This window comes from Styela clava, chromosome 4 (genome assembly GCF_964204865.1).
Source record: "Styela clava chromosome 4, kaStyClav1.hap1.2, whole genome shotgun sequence".
Lineage (NCBI taxonomy): Eukaryota > Metazoa > Chordata > Ascidiacea > Stolidobranchia > Styelidae > Styela > Styela clava.
The window spans coordinates 14,018,784-14,034,407 of NC_135253.1; the positions used below are offsets into that span (position 1 = coordinate 14,018,784).

At 32.4% G+C, this 15,624-nt stretch overlaps 1 protein-coding gene across 1 annotated transcript in view; it reads right to left on the bottom strand.

Moving 5' to 3' along the window:
- The window catches only part of LOC120325946 (dynein beta chain, ciliary-like), an 87,687-nt gene that overhangs the window by 39,965 nt on the left and 32,098 nt on the right, over window positions 1-15,624 (bottom strand). Inside the window, exons 53-77 of the mRNA XM_078111380.1 lie at window positions 15,451-15,579; window positions 14,881-15,145; window positions 13,776-14,678; window positions 13,494-13,591; window positions 13,233-13,372; window positions 12,539-12,632; window positions 12,038-12,256; window positions 11,387-11,544; window positions 10,738-10,864; window positions 10,418-10,580; window positions 9,509-9,686; window positions 9,079-9,296; window positions 7,775-8,066; window positions 7,081-7,264; window positions 6,394-6,471; window positions 5,748-5,894; window positions 4,848-5,036; window positions 4,356-4,446; window positions 4,061-4,165; window positions 3,605-3,825; window positions 2,752-2,953; window positions 1,782-1,949; window positions 1,038-1,130; window positions 482-648; window positions 48-131 (exon numbers count right to left, since the gene is read on the bottom strand). Coding sequence (XP_077967506.1) covers window positions 48-131; window positions 482-648; window positions 1,038-1,130; window positions 1,782-1,949; window positions 2,752-2,953; window positions 3,605-3,825; window positions 4,061-4,165; window positions 4,356-4,446; window positions 4,848-5,036; window positions 5,748-5,894; window positions 6,394-6,471; window positions 7,081-7,264; window positions 7,775-8,066; window positions 9,079-9,296; window positions 9,509-9,686; window positions 10,418-10,580; window positions 10,738-10,864; window positions 11,387-11,544; window positions 12,038-12,256; window positions 12,539-12,632; window positions 13,233-13,372; window positions 13,494-13,591; window positions 13,776-14,678; window positions 14,881-15,145; window positions 15,451-15,579 — 4,713 coding nt within the window. The remainder of the gene's footprint in view (window positions 1-47; window positions 132-481; window positions 649-1,037; window positions 1,131-1,781; window positions 1,950-2,751; window positions 2,954-3,604; window positions 3,826-4,060; window positions 4,166-4,355; window positions 4,447-4,847; window positions 5,037-5,747; window positions 5,895-6,393; window positions 6,472-7,080; window positions 7,265-7,774; window positions 8,067-9,078; window positions 9,297-9,508; window positions 9,687-10,417; window positions 10,581-10,737; window positions 10,865-11,386; window positions 11,545-12,037; window positions 12,257-12,538; window positions 12,633-13,232; window positions 13,373-13,493; window positions 13,592-13,775; window positions 14,679-14,880; window positions 15,146-15,450; window positions 15,580-15,624) is intronic.

Consider the following 15,624-nt stretch of genomic DNA (forward strand, 5'->3'; position numbering starts at 1 on the left):
ATAAACCAGAGCAATATTTTTCTATAAATAAGTGTGTATTTATTTACCTGATGATGAGAATAGTCTTTTGTCAGCCATTCCTGCATTTTTTCTTCACCAACCAATATTTTTACAATACATCCAACAAATATCTGTACGTGTTTGAATATAAATATTATGTTAGCCAAATAATAATATGAAATATTTCCATATGACTACCGTATATTAATTATATTGTGATCTTGTGAAAAATGTATCGAAAGCTCAAATTATTGTAAATGTATTTTTCAAGAATAGAACTTATTAATTTAGAACTCATATGCTTCTTTAAGTCATAATACCGCATAATTTTAATGTAATATGCAAATACACAACTTGTGATACTCCTGAAGTATGCGCACCAAGATGTCGCATAACCTTAACCCTAACCTGGTACACAACCTAAGTTCAGGTTGTGCGACATCTTGATGTGCATACTTCAGGAGGTCCCAACTTGTTATACCTGGTATTCTTCAGTGCTAATGTAGGGCAAGGTTGCGTAGGAATATGCTGGAACAACCATAGCAGTAGAAGGTCTACTGTCAATATCTTGCTCAGTTCCTTGATTACCAGCATTAACTGACTGAGTTCTACCAGTACTTTTCCTTCCATCTTTGTTACTTTTTGCATCTAAACACGAGGAATCATTTTTGCTATTGAGTCCATGTAATAATTATTTTGAATTTACATATGAAAACGGTTTCTGGTTTCTTCAGCCTTGCAATAAGGAGATAAAACATACACCAGTAAAATACAAACAGCAGAGAAATATTTTGCTTAAATTAAACACGAATGTATTATCAAAACTATCAGTTTGTTCAAAACTTTATCTAAATAAGTCAAAAGGTACCTGAGGTATATAGATAGATAGAACTATATAAATTTACTAAAGTGCTAATGACAAATGCTATAGGCAGGGAAGAGCGAGCTACAACTTTTAACCGAGGTAACTCATTTGCAGACAATTAACAATGGATAAATAAAAATAGGTTGAAATGTGTTTTTAAAAAACACTCTACCTGCTTCGATCTCTTGATTGTCAGCAGCTTCATCATCAGCATCAGTTTCTTCTGCAACTGGTGGTAAGTTTTGTTGTTGGTTACTTTCAGATGCTGAATATTTAACAACAATATTAAATTTATCTTCTGAACACGGGGCAATGATAGCTTTTGATGTAACAGAAGAGACATAATAAAAGACATAATATTATGAGGTAGAAAACTTTCACATGGAATACATGCAAAAAAACAATATCTACATGCTTATTGCACAGACAAAATTGAATCATTACTGACTTCAAAATTTATCATGTTTTTATATAATATGATGCAGTCTGATTAAAATAGGCCCAAACATGGTCGATAATGTAATTGTTTACTCTTATATGTTTGGTATAAAAATACCTTAACCGTCAGATACAAACTAGTAACTAGTTAACTAGAACAACTTTGTCTAGAAGAGAGCAAACTTTTTTAGATAGCTTTTCTGATATTATAGTATTCAAGACAATGCTCGGCACTGAACAGGATTCGATCTCTAGAAACAAAATCTTGATGATGTTTTATAGAACAAGTTTACATTCTATTAGTTCGCTAATGAGATACTAAATCAATTTCAGTTTATACCAATTAAAACAAAATTTATAAGAAAAGAATCAAGCGTATTTTATCTCTAATCTTTTTGTTCTATGAAAATTCTAATAAACATGGAATTCAAATTAAAAAAAAACACATTTAAAAAAAAACATGTAAATTGGTGTCGACCTGTCAAATCATCAGTGCTCGCATTCTGGAGATTAGAATCACTTTCATCAGTTGTTCCTCCTGCTTCTTCATCTTCTTCACTTAGTTTAGCCAACATCTTATTAGATTCATCACCACCTTCCTCTTGCTCTTCATCTTCTTGTCCTCCTGATATGTCAGGAATTCCATCTAATTGAATTATAAAAAAAATGGAAAAGGGCGAAAATTAATTTCTTATATTTGAAAAGTATGTAAAAAATGTAGAATTTCATATTTATCCCAAAAAAGTACTAAGTCAATAACTGATCCTAATCACAATTGTAAAAAAACGTTTTCTTCTTGCTTAGTAAACACTCTGGGTAAAGTATGAGAATATCATCTATCAGTTCAATGTTTCAGCGACTACGGGGAGTAAAAGATAACCCACCAGCAGCTTCATAAACTTCCATGAGACAATGTCACACATAATCAACTTGAACACAATTTAAATCTGCATTATTAGTACAGAATTCAATGATGTAATTGCCAACATTTCTGTCTGCACGGCTGGTGTATTGTGCTAAGCATTTGCAACATGCTCATAATCACACTTCTTGATTGAACTGCATGGATTCACAGGTTTGAATCCAATGCCTGATAATTATGTGCAAGTGGATGGCTGGACTCTTTTTAGTCATAGAGTGATTTGCAGTAATTGCTGCCGATTGCCACTTCCGTAGTACAATGTAAGTATATGAAACAAATCCCCACCATGTATCTGAAACAAATAACTAATTAACTATACCTGATGGTGGTGATGGACGTTGCCACATGATGGTGGAAGTCGCAACCGGCAGCAATTAATGGATAAATACCTGGATGAGAGGTCGTGGTTCTCATAAAATGAAGCCATCTTATACATTTTCCACTCCCCCGAAAATAAATATAAAAATCCTCTTTCCTCTATGTGTTGTAAAAAATTCATAAAAAGTAAAAAAACTAGTTGCCATACCATGGACATCAAGCATGAATTCAATTCTGTGTCCTCGTACAGCATCAATTGTATCAAATACAAGAGGAATTCCCCGTTCTACAAGACATTGTGCCCAGTCTACTGTCAACAACATGCGACGAAACATATATGGATAAGGACCCATGTAAGTTGAGAATCCTGCTGCGATGGCAGCAACTCCTGTTACCCACTCAAGTTGATCCTAAAATTGAAGTAAAAGCGTAATTCTAAATAACAAAGTATATTCCTCCATATATCATTATATATATAATATATCATCTCATATGAATTTATAAGGGTAGGTGCAAGACAATTTTACAGAATGGTTTTGAAGTACATAGAAGAAAAATTTATATGCTACTGGAATTGTGACAAGTTAGAAATCTGATCAAGTCCAGGCAAATACAGTTTTTCACCCATACCCTATACCTTTCATAACTCCTCATATAAAGGGTAATGAGTTAAACATGCTAAGCCTGCTTGTCTGCCTTATTTGAGGCAAAAATACCATTTAAATATACAAAAATGCAATGATTTACCATACATGCCAATACAAAAGTTTAAAATGAGGTCATGGAAATAATATGAAAATTTCAATTTTGGACTGCCCAGTTTAATAAATAAATAGGGCTCCATGTATCAATCATAAAATTTTTGTGTAAAGTGAATAAAGTATTAGACATAACTGTGTCAATTGTCAACATCACAGGTAAAGTGGAATTGAGAAGGTTCCGGTCAATCAAAACAATGTCTTTCTTACCCAGCATTAGAGACACGTACAGAGCCATGTTAGGAGTAAAAGACATATAAATTCGTTGTATAAAAACTACATGCAGAATTTAACACACATTACCTCACAGGCACTCAGTACTGCTGTCCTCCTTCTATGTTCATCCATAAGAACTTGTTGAAAATGAGCGGCTTCACGCAAATGATCTTGCATTTCCAATCTTTTATTTTCTTGTTCATTCTTATCAACAGTCGCTTGTTCAAATCCTTCGCCTAGGTCTCGTAATCTCGATTCTAAAGCTTCTTTCTTACTTTCCAACTGTCTTAACCTGTGTTGAGCTCCGACTGTTTGAATTTATAAAAAAAAGTTCAATTATTCAAAATCTAAAAATTGATGATCGAATTTTGTCAGAAATGTAGGAGACAAATGTAAATTGAAGTACAAAATATAATTTCACAAAAAAAAAAACGGTAATGTTGCAGTGGTGAGAAAGTTCCAATCACTGTCTGTTTTATTTCATGCTATAGTATTTAAATGAGCAATCATGGCGCAATATAAATATTTATCAGGTAAACTCACCTATGGCTGAAGATGTTTCCTCCAATTTATCATGAAGTGGTTTCACTTTTGTAATCATCAAACTGTGGTAACGTACAACACCTTGTACCCATCTCAAAAGAGCACCTATGATAAAGAAGAAATTTAATAATAAAAAATACCTTGTCATATGATATTTGCTCAAAAGCAAGCTCACTAGAATTCACAATGAAATTAATGAGACTATTTTATGATTGGAGTAGCATCCAACATTGGCCATTTCCTCAAAATGGTTCAAAACAGTTGAAAATAATCTACATCATTATAAAAATCATACCTGCTGCAGCATTACCGCCAGCTTTTGCAGTTAAATTATCAACAGTAAATGTTTCTTTCTCCAAAGTTGGTTCAAGCGCATCCAGGGTGCTCTAAAGTCGGAAAGAAAGTGATTTTTCTCACTCTTTGTATTTTTTGCTATAGTATGCTATTCATGTATTTTTTTTAACAAATTTATGTTTTCTTAATAATGGTAAATGCCACACAAATGGAGTGAAGTAATTTAAATCCCCTTCAAATGCTTCAACAACAAACAGCAATCAATCAGTGAAAGCAATAAAATTCTTATAGTCATTTTAGGTCTAATGAAACTATGTTCAACAATAGGTAACAAAACTCTTTTTAAGTAAAAATAAATATAAAAAAAAAACTTGTAAGAATTCACTTTTTCGGCCTGATGTAATAAACATAAGTCAATCGAATAGAATTTGAAATTATCAGATAAGATTAAAGCAATGCAATAATTACACTTAGGCCAAATGTACCACCCCACCTGTGGCAAGGGACTGTCATCAAAATTCATCAGCTCGTCAATGAAACGATCTAAATTAGCCATCTGTCTTTTTGCTCCTTTACTCCATGTTAGATCTGAGTTTGGTGATTTAACAATCATAATAATACAAGCCATCAAGTCCTCAACATCATTGTCTGGTTTCTGCAATGCCCTCAACTCTTGTAGACCCTGAAACAAATAAAAATAGATTTTCATAGTAATAGGAGTATTTAGTTTCTTACAAATATAGTTTACATCTGAATCTATTGACCCTTTGTGTATTTAAGATATATTGAAGTATTGACAATTTGAGTTTGTTTTACATGGTTTGGGCTAAGTGTAATGTAAAGAGTTTTGGCATGAATCAAAATTAATTTAATTTTTAGATGGATTTGTATGTAGTTGTCTGGGTCGTTTGGAAAAAATATGGCAGTTTTTATAAGAGTTCCGCTTGTATCACATGATCATTTATTCTCAAATAAATAAAGAATTTCATATTAAATATAGTAAGTTGAGTTCAATTCCATCAGGTTAATAGTTTTAAAGAATCATCATGCTAAGTGTCACACAAGTGGTGAAATCATATCTCAAATTAGTTCATGATTTAGTTAAGAAAAAATGCATTAATAAAGCATTTTGTAAGAGCAATTACATGATGACTTGTGGCAGAATAAAAGTAGGTATCACAGATTTTTAAATAGCAGACTCAAACCTCATAGTATTGGGTATTTTATGCTATGTTGAAAAGATAATTACATTTCATATGAAACATAATTGCTTGATAAAAATCTGTATCTATATGTTTTAGAAGAGTAAAATATTGAAATCTAAAACTATACTTGCAAATAATCTATCAAATTGATTTATGTAAACTTGATTAAATTTGCATACAAGACAAACCTGACTGTCAATTTCTTTCACAACTTTTTTAGTATCAGCAATGATTGCAGCAGCCTTAAACACTGCTTTCTCATGGGCGTGTTTATATTCTGGTTGAGACTTTTTCAAATGTCGAATCTTACGAATCTGTTGCTTCACAGCTAAAACCTGCAAGAAATAAGTTTCATAGTGGTAATATAAGGTATTCAGAGATGGCTAAAACCAAATTATCTACTATTCTGTATATATTCTCAATATTTTCAGACATGGAATATTGAATATATTGGTGAATGGGTTATGTTTACCACAGAATACGTAGAAATAAAGGCAAATTCAGTCAGTTTGAATTTGGAAATGCATGAAAGTTAGGAAAAACCGAGATTAACTGGTTCCTTATTTTTTATAGTTTTCAGGAATTAAATGAATACCATACATAAGACGACTTCAATAACCTAAACCTCAAAGTGATATTTTCTCAAATTGATATATCCTTGATTGTATTTAATATTAAGAGATTAAAATATTGAATATATTTAATTTTGAATCTATTCAAAGTTTTGATTCGTTTTGGACATTCCTTCATGTAATGTAGTTGTAACAACTGAAACAAAATATCAAATATATAGGTAATAGGTAAGTTTGTGTTGTAGCCTGAATGAAAACGTACCTGTTGTTCAGTGATAACCATATCTTGTCCGATCTGAGCCAGAAGTTGTGTTGTACCAATTTTATGTTCTTCTAACACCTGAGATTTGAAAAAGGAAAGGCAATAAGAATGTAAAAGAATTTGAACAAAAAAAAACAAGGAGATGAGAGCCGATACACAATGGTTCATGATTAAAGTCAGGAATATCGAATACATTAACAGCAAGCACCCCACAATGACTAGAAATCTTGTGTGCAATCATTATGCTCAGGATGCCAAACATTGCAGTGTAGTTAATTTTCAAATGGGTAGTGATTTGGGTAACCATTAACAAACAAGTGATTTTGAATCTGAGAATAGTTTCTTTCAACTCCCAATTCATCCGATCATCTACTACATGAAAACTTCAGCGACCTATTTTTGCTTTTGATGAAAACAGCGACACCCAGCTCTTTTATTGAACTGCTCTGAATTCTGATATCGATTGTTGACCCAATTCTAAAATTTCTACTGCCAGAGAAAATTGAAAGTGCTAAGTCTATTAGACTAATATGAGAGCGATGGTTCCTGCTAAAAATGACAAAATCTTTTCTAACATTGATCTTGTTTTTACAAATTCCAAGATACTAAATAAGAAGAGGCAATTTTGGAAGCTGATTAAATTGAATGAATATGAAATCTAACTAAAATTCACTAAAAATACCATACCTGTTTTTCTCTGTCAAGTTCTCTTTGCAGAGATTCAGCGATGGCATTTTCTTTGTCAATATTTAATAATGCTTCAGCAGTAGCATTTTGATCAGAGTGTATAGAACGACGTCGATCACGAAAAACGCTGACAAATCTCAATACAAGTTTCTCGAAAGCATAATTACTGACATGTCCAGGAAGTCTGTGATGAAAAATAGAAAGATTAGTATACAAAAAAAGAAATTATTACCAATTGAAATTTTTCCAAAAATATCAAATATTTTCAAATTTATACAACCATGCTATGTGAGTACTGAAAATTTCAGAAAATCATTTCAAACTGGTATTGATACTTACAATTGGTTATACCAAACCTACCAATTTGACAATAAATTATAATTCTGAATAATTGATTAAAAATCAGCACAAAAAGTACTGTACAATTTATTCGGGAAAAATAGTTAAAATTTGTCAGAAAAATCAAGTGTGTTAGCAGTAAGCACCCTACAATGACAAGTAGTCTCAAACATAATCATCTTCCACAGGATGCAAAACATTATGTAGTAGATAATTTTCTAATCTTAGTTGGTTGGGCTAACCAATTCTCAACCTGTACATTATAAATTTCAACTGTGCAGTTCAAGAAAATTCTCGTTACTGTTAAACAACAACCTACCAGCATTAGTAACTTTGAATATTTCAATAAACTTACTTGTAAAATTTATTTTCAGCTTTCTGTCTGACAGCAATATGCATGTTTGCAAGAAGATGAGCCACATTTTCCATCCATTTTTTATCCATAGGTCTACGATTTCTTCTTTTATATTGTTGAAATCTTCTGTCTTCATCTTCTTCACTCAGTAACAAACATTTATTACTTTTACCTTGTACATGGTACAAAGTGATTTCAACAAGTTGTTCATGTGACCATGGTCTCATTGCAATAATATTGAAATGGTTGAACAATGCAGGAAATTCCAGACTCTTTCCCATGAATGATTTGCCTGTTTTATTAAAAAAAAAACAATCCGACTTTTTGGCATTTAAAAAATAAACCCTGAATTACAGTACTGATAATCCTAAGCTTGATTGGGCTTTCAATTTGTACTTATGCACACATATATTAGAGGAATATCAATGTTTATAAACATGAGAGAGAAAATGCTGATAAGATAGCTTAATCTGTAACAAATTTTCCATTTTCAATTTGTTCAAATTTGTTACTTTGTAAATTATCAAATATGCACCAAATCCATTTTTGGCTGGGAACTCCAATCTTTAGAGGAACACAGGTATTTTTCCACCTGCATAAAGCATTGATCTCATATTCAAAACTCATATTCATGAGACAATGAAATCATCGATATTTCTCACGAAAACTATGTCATTCCATCAATCTTACTCTACATTTGACTTTATTGACTTAACTATGCCAATGGTATAAACCCAAAATAACAGTAATCTAGCTCATCCAAAATTTCTCCTATCAAAAACGAAACGAACTAATCCTTAATTGGAGATAGAGAAATGAAGATAGAGAATTCATCCACTAAACGGAGAATCCCAAACGCCTTCAAATAGAATAACTTAAGCCAAAATAGATATTAAGAGAAGAGGGAAAAGAACACACGACAATTCTATTTAAGGTATCATTCTATACTTTATGATTTATGTCTTATCTTATACTTTTCTACACTTTGATTGTTGAATTTATTGTATGCTTATTTAAACGGTTCATTTAAATCTCTTGAAAGGTTGTGAAAAGGTTGTTTAACTGTTATATCAAATTAACAAGTATTCCCAGGTGAACATTGCATAACTTATGATTCATATAACTGACATGATTTTTGTTACATATCTCAAACAGCAGCCTCATGCTCAGACCAGTCCAAGGTTGAGTAAAAGACTGATAATTTGATGATTATTTATTCTGGATACATGAACTGCATGAGGCTTTCGCATAGTCATCCAAAAGGAAAACAAAAATTCTCATGAAATTCATACTGAATTATTTACCTGTATCAGAGCAAACCAGTACAATCCTCAAATTTTTCATCACTGTACTTTGGAAGAAATTCCAAGCAGCATCTCGAGAATATGTGAGTCCTGCAGCAGTTACTTCACTTCTTACTGAATTAGCAATTGTTGTTTGTTCATCAGTTGTGAACAAATGTGAAATAGCACCATGACGTACAAGTTCTTCCAATACTGCCAAGCATTCATCGGTCAAAACTCTAAATAATCAGGCATAGAATAAATTGATGATAATATTTTCAACCAATGCAAATTTTAAAACTAAAATAAACAAACTTTAGCATGCTGAAAAAGTATTGAATTGAAATACAACACTAGCAAAATGGGATCTCCTAACTGCTCTTCTTAACTAAATATTTATTTCCAGAATAAATATGTACCGTAAATCCTATCGTAGCCTAGGATTCCCTACCTGTCATCACTCAAAAACAAAACAATTTTCTCTCCTTTGACACCAGTATCATTGTACATGTTGACCATGAATTGTTTGAAATGTGCAAGTCTTGCCTCATCAGTATCTATCGCATCATTGTCTGATGTTGCTAATGATGGTCTCAAACTTCGTACAGAAAATCCACTAAGATGTCCAGCTGAAATGTAATATTTATCAGTGATAAATCTTTCATATTTGAGTGATATTAATAGATTAGAAGCAAATGTTAAAAAAACATAGTTTCAGGCCTCGCACCAATCGACATTTACTGGTGTGTCATGTACTGCAACACTCTTTGTTTCAGTATATTTTGGCATTTCATTGTTACCCCATATTTTTGTTCAGAAATGAATCTCTGTTACTTTTAAGTGAATATGAGTGACCTTGCTTTGATTCATCTTAAGAAATTTTTTTTATGCAATCTTGTTAAATAAGGTCACAGGCACCAACAAGACTCACTAAAACACAAATATGAACGTATATACTGTATTTTATGAACCAGAAGGCCGTGTTATTAAGGATTCAAGGTGCGCCTCATGGTCCGACTGTAAAATATGGTAATTGTTGAGATGGATGTTGGATGGATAGGGCCAAGATAAAAACTAAAAAAATACTTTTAAGCAGAATGGTTCCATCTCAATTTCATATACATAGTGTTTAACAGAATTGCAAGTTCACAGAAATACATGCATGTATAATATATAAAATAGATATTTGGATGTAGTGAATGTTCGAATTTAAAATTTGAATAGCACATTCCAAAGAAGTCATTGTGCCATCTGTCTATTTCTCCAACAAAAAACTCTGTCCTGACACCCATCACTTGTGCATTTGTGTTTCCAAGTACGTATTTTAGCTTTTAAGGAATTTTTTACCAACTGTACATACCAAGGTTCACAGCAAGTCTTGCAAGCATTGGACAACCCTCTCCAAACAACAATGTATGTCCAGTCTTATGTGGACACTGCAATATCCTTGCAAGTCTGCAGACTGTTGAGATTGTTTCTTTGTATAAACTCAAATTCATTCCAACATTTACTTTATTGTATTCCTAAAGTGTAACAGTAATTATAAAAAGATAAATTAACCAGTATACTATCATCAACTAAGGTACTAAGGCAAAAAAGCCACAGAAACATGCCATTGTTTACTTTACTTTACTCTTTGAGTAAGCTTTAAGCTGTCTTACACATAGTTATTAAAACTACCTTGACTGCTTCCATGAGTAATCTATGAACTTCATCTTCATCATTAACAGCTTTATAATAATCTCCAGTATCTTGTGTTGTTCCAGATTTTAAATGCCGACTGGCTTGAGATGATCGTCCTTCATATCTGAATAGTAATTTTTCGTTATGTGTTTTAACTTAGAAACACAAAATATCATTTTGCACTATTTTTAAATCAATCATAATCAGTTTATAGGAGAAACAAACTCAGTGATAAAACATATTTTGCACATACAAACATTAAAATCACACATGAAAGGTTATCATGTTTTCAAATAACAAATCAAAAAATATTAATTTATTCATTTGAAAACCTTGAATTGTTTTTCACTGAAAGAAAGAAAGCAATTCAGATTATCGGAACAATGAGGTTCATAAATATTAATTAAAGATTAATCAATGCTTCATGATTGATTTAATCACCCTGTGATTTTAAGTCGATTTTTCGATAACAAAAAAAGGAATAACTCACAAACTAAATTTTGCTAATAGTAGTAGTAGATGACCCTATTCTTAAAAAAATATATTTGACCTTCTTGACAGCAAACTATATCAAAAGTAAGTAATGATCTTTAACAATAAAATATTTTGTTGCAAATTTTCAAAAAATTTTGAAAAAAAAATTTACCTTCCAGCAGTAACAAATCCACTATCAAGTTCTCGAACACTGCTAAACAAAGGTTGTTTGGATGGGAGAACACAAGGTAGATATTTGTTTTCTGTCAAATATTTTCGAACTGCGGTATCAAAGGCTTGTTGATATCTTTCCAAATCAACATCAGAAACCTGAAATATAAAGAGTAAATGTACAAGTGCTTTGCTGACACATTGAAATCCACTGTAGAAAAGAGAAATCCTTTCCAAGGATTAATCCAATAATAGGTCCTTGAGGCTAATAAAAATTTCATGTTTATCTTAGAGAAAAAGAGAGACAAAAAGAAATAGACGCTATGGCAAGTAGCATTATCTAATAATCAAATACCAATTCTAGCTTGTCAATTTCCAACTTTTCCGATGAATGGACTATGTGAGTGGTTCAGAAAGTTATAACCAACTAGCGGTAAAGTAAATGTAAATCAGAACAATTAAAACTACGATGCATGATTGTTCTCCACAGGATTTGAACCCGTGTCTCCACACAGGATTATCAACGCTGCCCTAGTGGGCATCATTAAAACACTTATGCATCTATATGCATATAATACAGGGATTCTGTAGCAATATATGTGCTGATATTTATTGTATTGATAGAAAAAAATAGCCATATTCATTTACTAACCATTCTACGACCATATGTCCAATCACATTCATGTCTCCATCTCAGCAATAAATCTTTGTGATGACAATCCTTGCGTAACGACAGAATCAAGTTTCTGAATATTCTGTCCAGATCATTGAGTGTGAACAAATAATGGGCTCGATCAGGTACAGATAAATACATGCTTCGAAGTCGTTCTTGTAATTCGATAGTTACCATGGTTATGTTGTGTAACATATGCTGCAGAAATGATATAGGATTTTTAATTTCTCATAATCTTTTCAAAAAATAAAAACATAAAAAAAATTCTCAAAATTGAAATTAAAAACTCTATATGGAATTTTAATAACGTTAGAATTCCCTATCACCAATTTGCGCACAATTCAATTTTAGAGAATTTTATCATCAATATTATCACAATACTACCGAAATTATCAAGCAAAAAGTCCCAATAATTTTATTGTTAAAAATAAAATATATACCGGTACCAGTAAGGTAATATAATCTGACTTCAGGTAATACCTGCATTGGTTTTTCTGCCCATAACTCTGCAAGATTACTTGATGATAGAGACCCTGATCCAAAGGTTGTCAAAAAATGGCTTCCCAGCATCGCACTGAAACAATAAAATAATTAGAACAGTTGTTACATACGTGTAGATAACCTACATAAAAATAATCATTCAATAACCAATGGAATCAATAAAAGTTTGTTCAGTTGCGAAGATTAATTTGAGACGAGAAAATTGGGTGATGACAGCATTTTTGCCTACTTATATTGTGATACCATTGAACTTGATAGAACCATACCATTGAACCCATTTTAGTATTTCATATACAGTTGATTAATTTAGTAGTTCTAGAAGTATTTTGTAGTCATAATAATGTAACAAGATCTTGCATATGTGATGCATATATTAATACAATTTCAGTTATAATCATATGCCGAATATCACTTTGCACTTCCAACCTGAATATGATAGCATGCTATATATATAAAGCCCCGTGTTTCAGAATGGCAGGTATTTTTCTAGTTGGCTACAGGATAGTAAATTTCTTACACCCTTCTGGATTTGCTATGAGTACAGTTTGGCTTAAACCAGGGCACATTATTGAGCCGTTTTCTGGTTTGAAAGGGTTAAGTTCAGTATATGTGCACTTATAAAAAAATTCACAGAAGGAAATAAATATGTATAGACAAAATATAAGTTACAAACCTGAATATAGAATTTTGTGCTTCAAGAGATGGGAAAGGACAAGTAAATACTGAGAAATGTCTGGTTAATCTTTGACTTTGAGTATATGATGAACATGAAGGACTTGGATTTGTAGTTGTTATATAAGCAACATTGCTGACCTGTACAGATATACAATACTCTATACAATAAAACACTAAAATGCAATATAAATCAGAATGACTGCAATGAGAAGTGTTTATCAAAAGCCTAATCTGAAACATGAAAAGACTCTTTTCTAACCTGTTGCCATTTGAAAGTAGAAATATTTCTGATACCACCAGTATCAAGATGTTGCCTGATTATTTCACATGCAGATTGAAGTCTCAGTCCATTTCCAACTAGAATAGAAAAGGTTTCCATTACAATCTATGTGGTTAGAAACTAAAAGTATGAATTAGTAGTTTTATTTCACAAGACCAATGAAAGCAACATATTTTTTTTTTAAATGAAACATGTTTGTGCAAAAAAATTATAATTCGTCTATATAAGGAAAATTTTGAGAATAATTAGAACTGTACTCACAGTCCATATCTAATGGTTTTGATAAGTTCAAGTCATCAACAACACAAAGAAGTTTTTTGTTTCCTCTTGGTGTGTATGTGATTCCATGTTTCCACTCAAGATAATTTGAAACTCTCTCCCACAATCCTCCGGCCTGAGTCAGTCTATTACAATGAATAAAAAGACTTAGAACTTCAGCGACTTCTCCTGAACTGACTGTATTAACTCTTTCTCGTACAAGAGCTGTTTTTCCGCATCCAGCAGGACCAGCGATCATAACAGGGTGCCCAGCGTCAGTAAGCATTCCGAGTAAATGATTCATTTGACCTGAGTCAGGTGTGTGAACAAAAACTTCATCTTGTTGTTGTTGTCTTTGCTGTTCATCTTGACTTGATTGGTTTAATGAACCAGTTGATGACAAATGGCTTCCACTGTGAGCAAACCCAGAAAACTGTGGAATAAAATCAGACCAGTGTGCAAAATCTCTCGTATCAGAATCTACAAAAACACACCATGGATCGTGTTGCCTTGGAAAAAGATTGGGCCATTGCTCTGTCCACCATAAAGCAAAATTTCCGCGGCTGTCGGATTCAAGAGTGCCACCAAAAGCCCAGAAAACGGCATAACCAACGTAACGTTCGCACTCGTCTTGTGACATATCAAACGATGATGATGAAGTTAGAAGGCAATTTAGCAGACGACAGAAAGTGATTGTCATGGATTCAACTCCCACTTTCACCATTTGTCGTAAACGAAGATGAGAATGGCCTGGTTGAGTGCTAGTCAGATGATCGGGCATTGTGCCTTTGGAAAAATATCCAACAACCTTTGGCAAATACAATTCCAAAAGATCTCGTAAAACCTCTCGAATCATTTCTGGTAATTGATCCAACCAGTGATATAAATGAACCTTCCATGTAATTTCTAAAATAAAAAACATATTTGAAAAATTGAAAATTTGAGACATCCTTTAAACTGCAAAATCCATAATCAATGCTACAACAGAAGACATAGATTTGGCGAATATATTATCAAAGTACATTGTATTTATCCTATGTCAAGTAACAATGCTACATAATTGTCTCTCAAAACTATCCTTTTTCCCTCCAGACCAATGCAATTATACCTGTGTTTCCAAAAGCCAACACTCCTAATTCTGCAGCTGTACTTGGAGCCAGATGAGCAAGTGAATCCATTTCCCAAACTACTCTCAGATCGGATGATAATCTAAGTCGTTCATTGTTGGGAAGAATTATTCTGCTAGGACTTGCTTCTCCTCCGCTACCAACTGGTCCAGAACTTCTCAACAATTGTAAAAACATGTCTGTGTCACCAGAATTCAAAATTCCGTCAACATGAAGAATAAAAACCTGCTGCTGAGTGGATGAATTCTGAAAGAAAGAACAGTGATTAATTTGAGGAATGATTGATCATTCAGATGCCTGTACAAATCCGTTATTGAAATGAATGGTCAGGATTACGCATCCAAATTTAAATTCTAGTTACTCAAATTCATCCTAAAAATCATTTCGGATAATATTATGTTTATTGGGTCAGATTGGTTAAGGTTAACCCACATCTTTATTAATAGGCGTTGTAACATTACCTATAGTAGAAGGGTAAGAGAAAGAGTTAAAACATCAAGTTTAAATCTATTTTTTAACCTGTTCAAATTTCTTGTTTAAACTGAGCTTACCTCAATGCTGGTCTTCTCAAAGCAACCTGGTCTGACCAAATGCTGAACCAATCCATCTTTCCATTCTTTATTTTCTTGATCATAATATCCAAATAATTGTTTTGGTGAATCCATTGCATTCAAGAATATCTGAGCAGTAATAAGTAATGAATATATTGTCAAAAATGAAAAAAA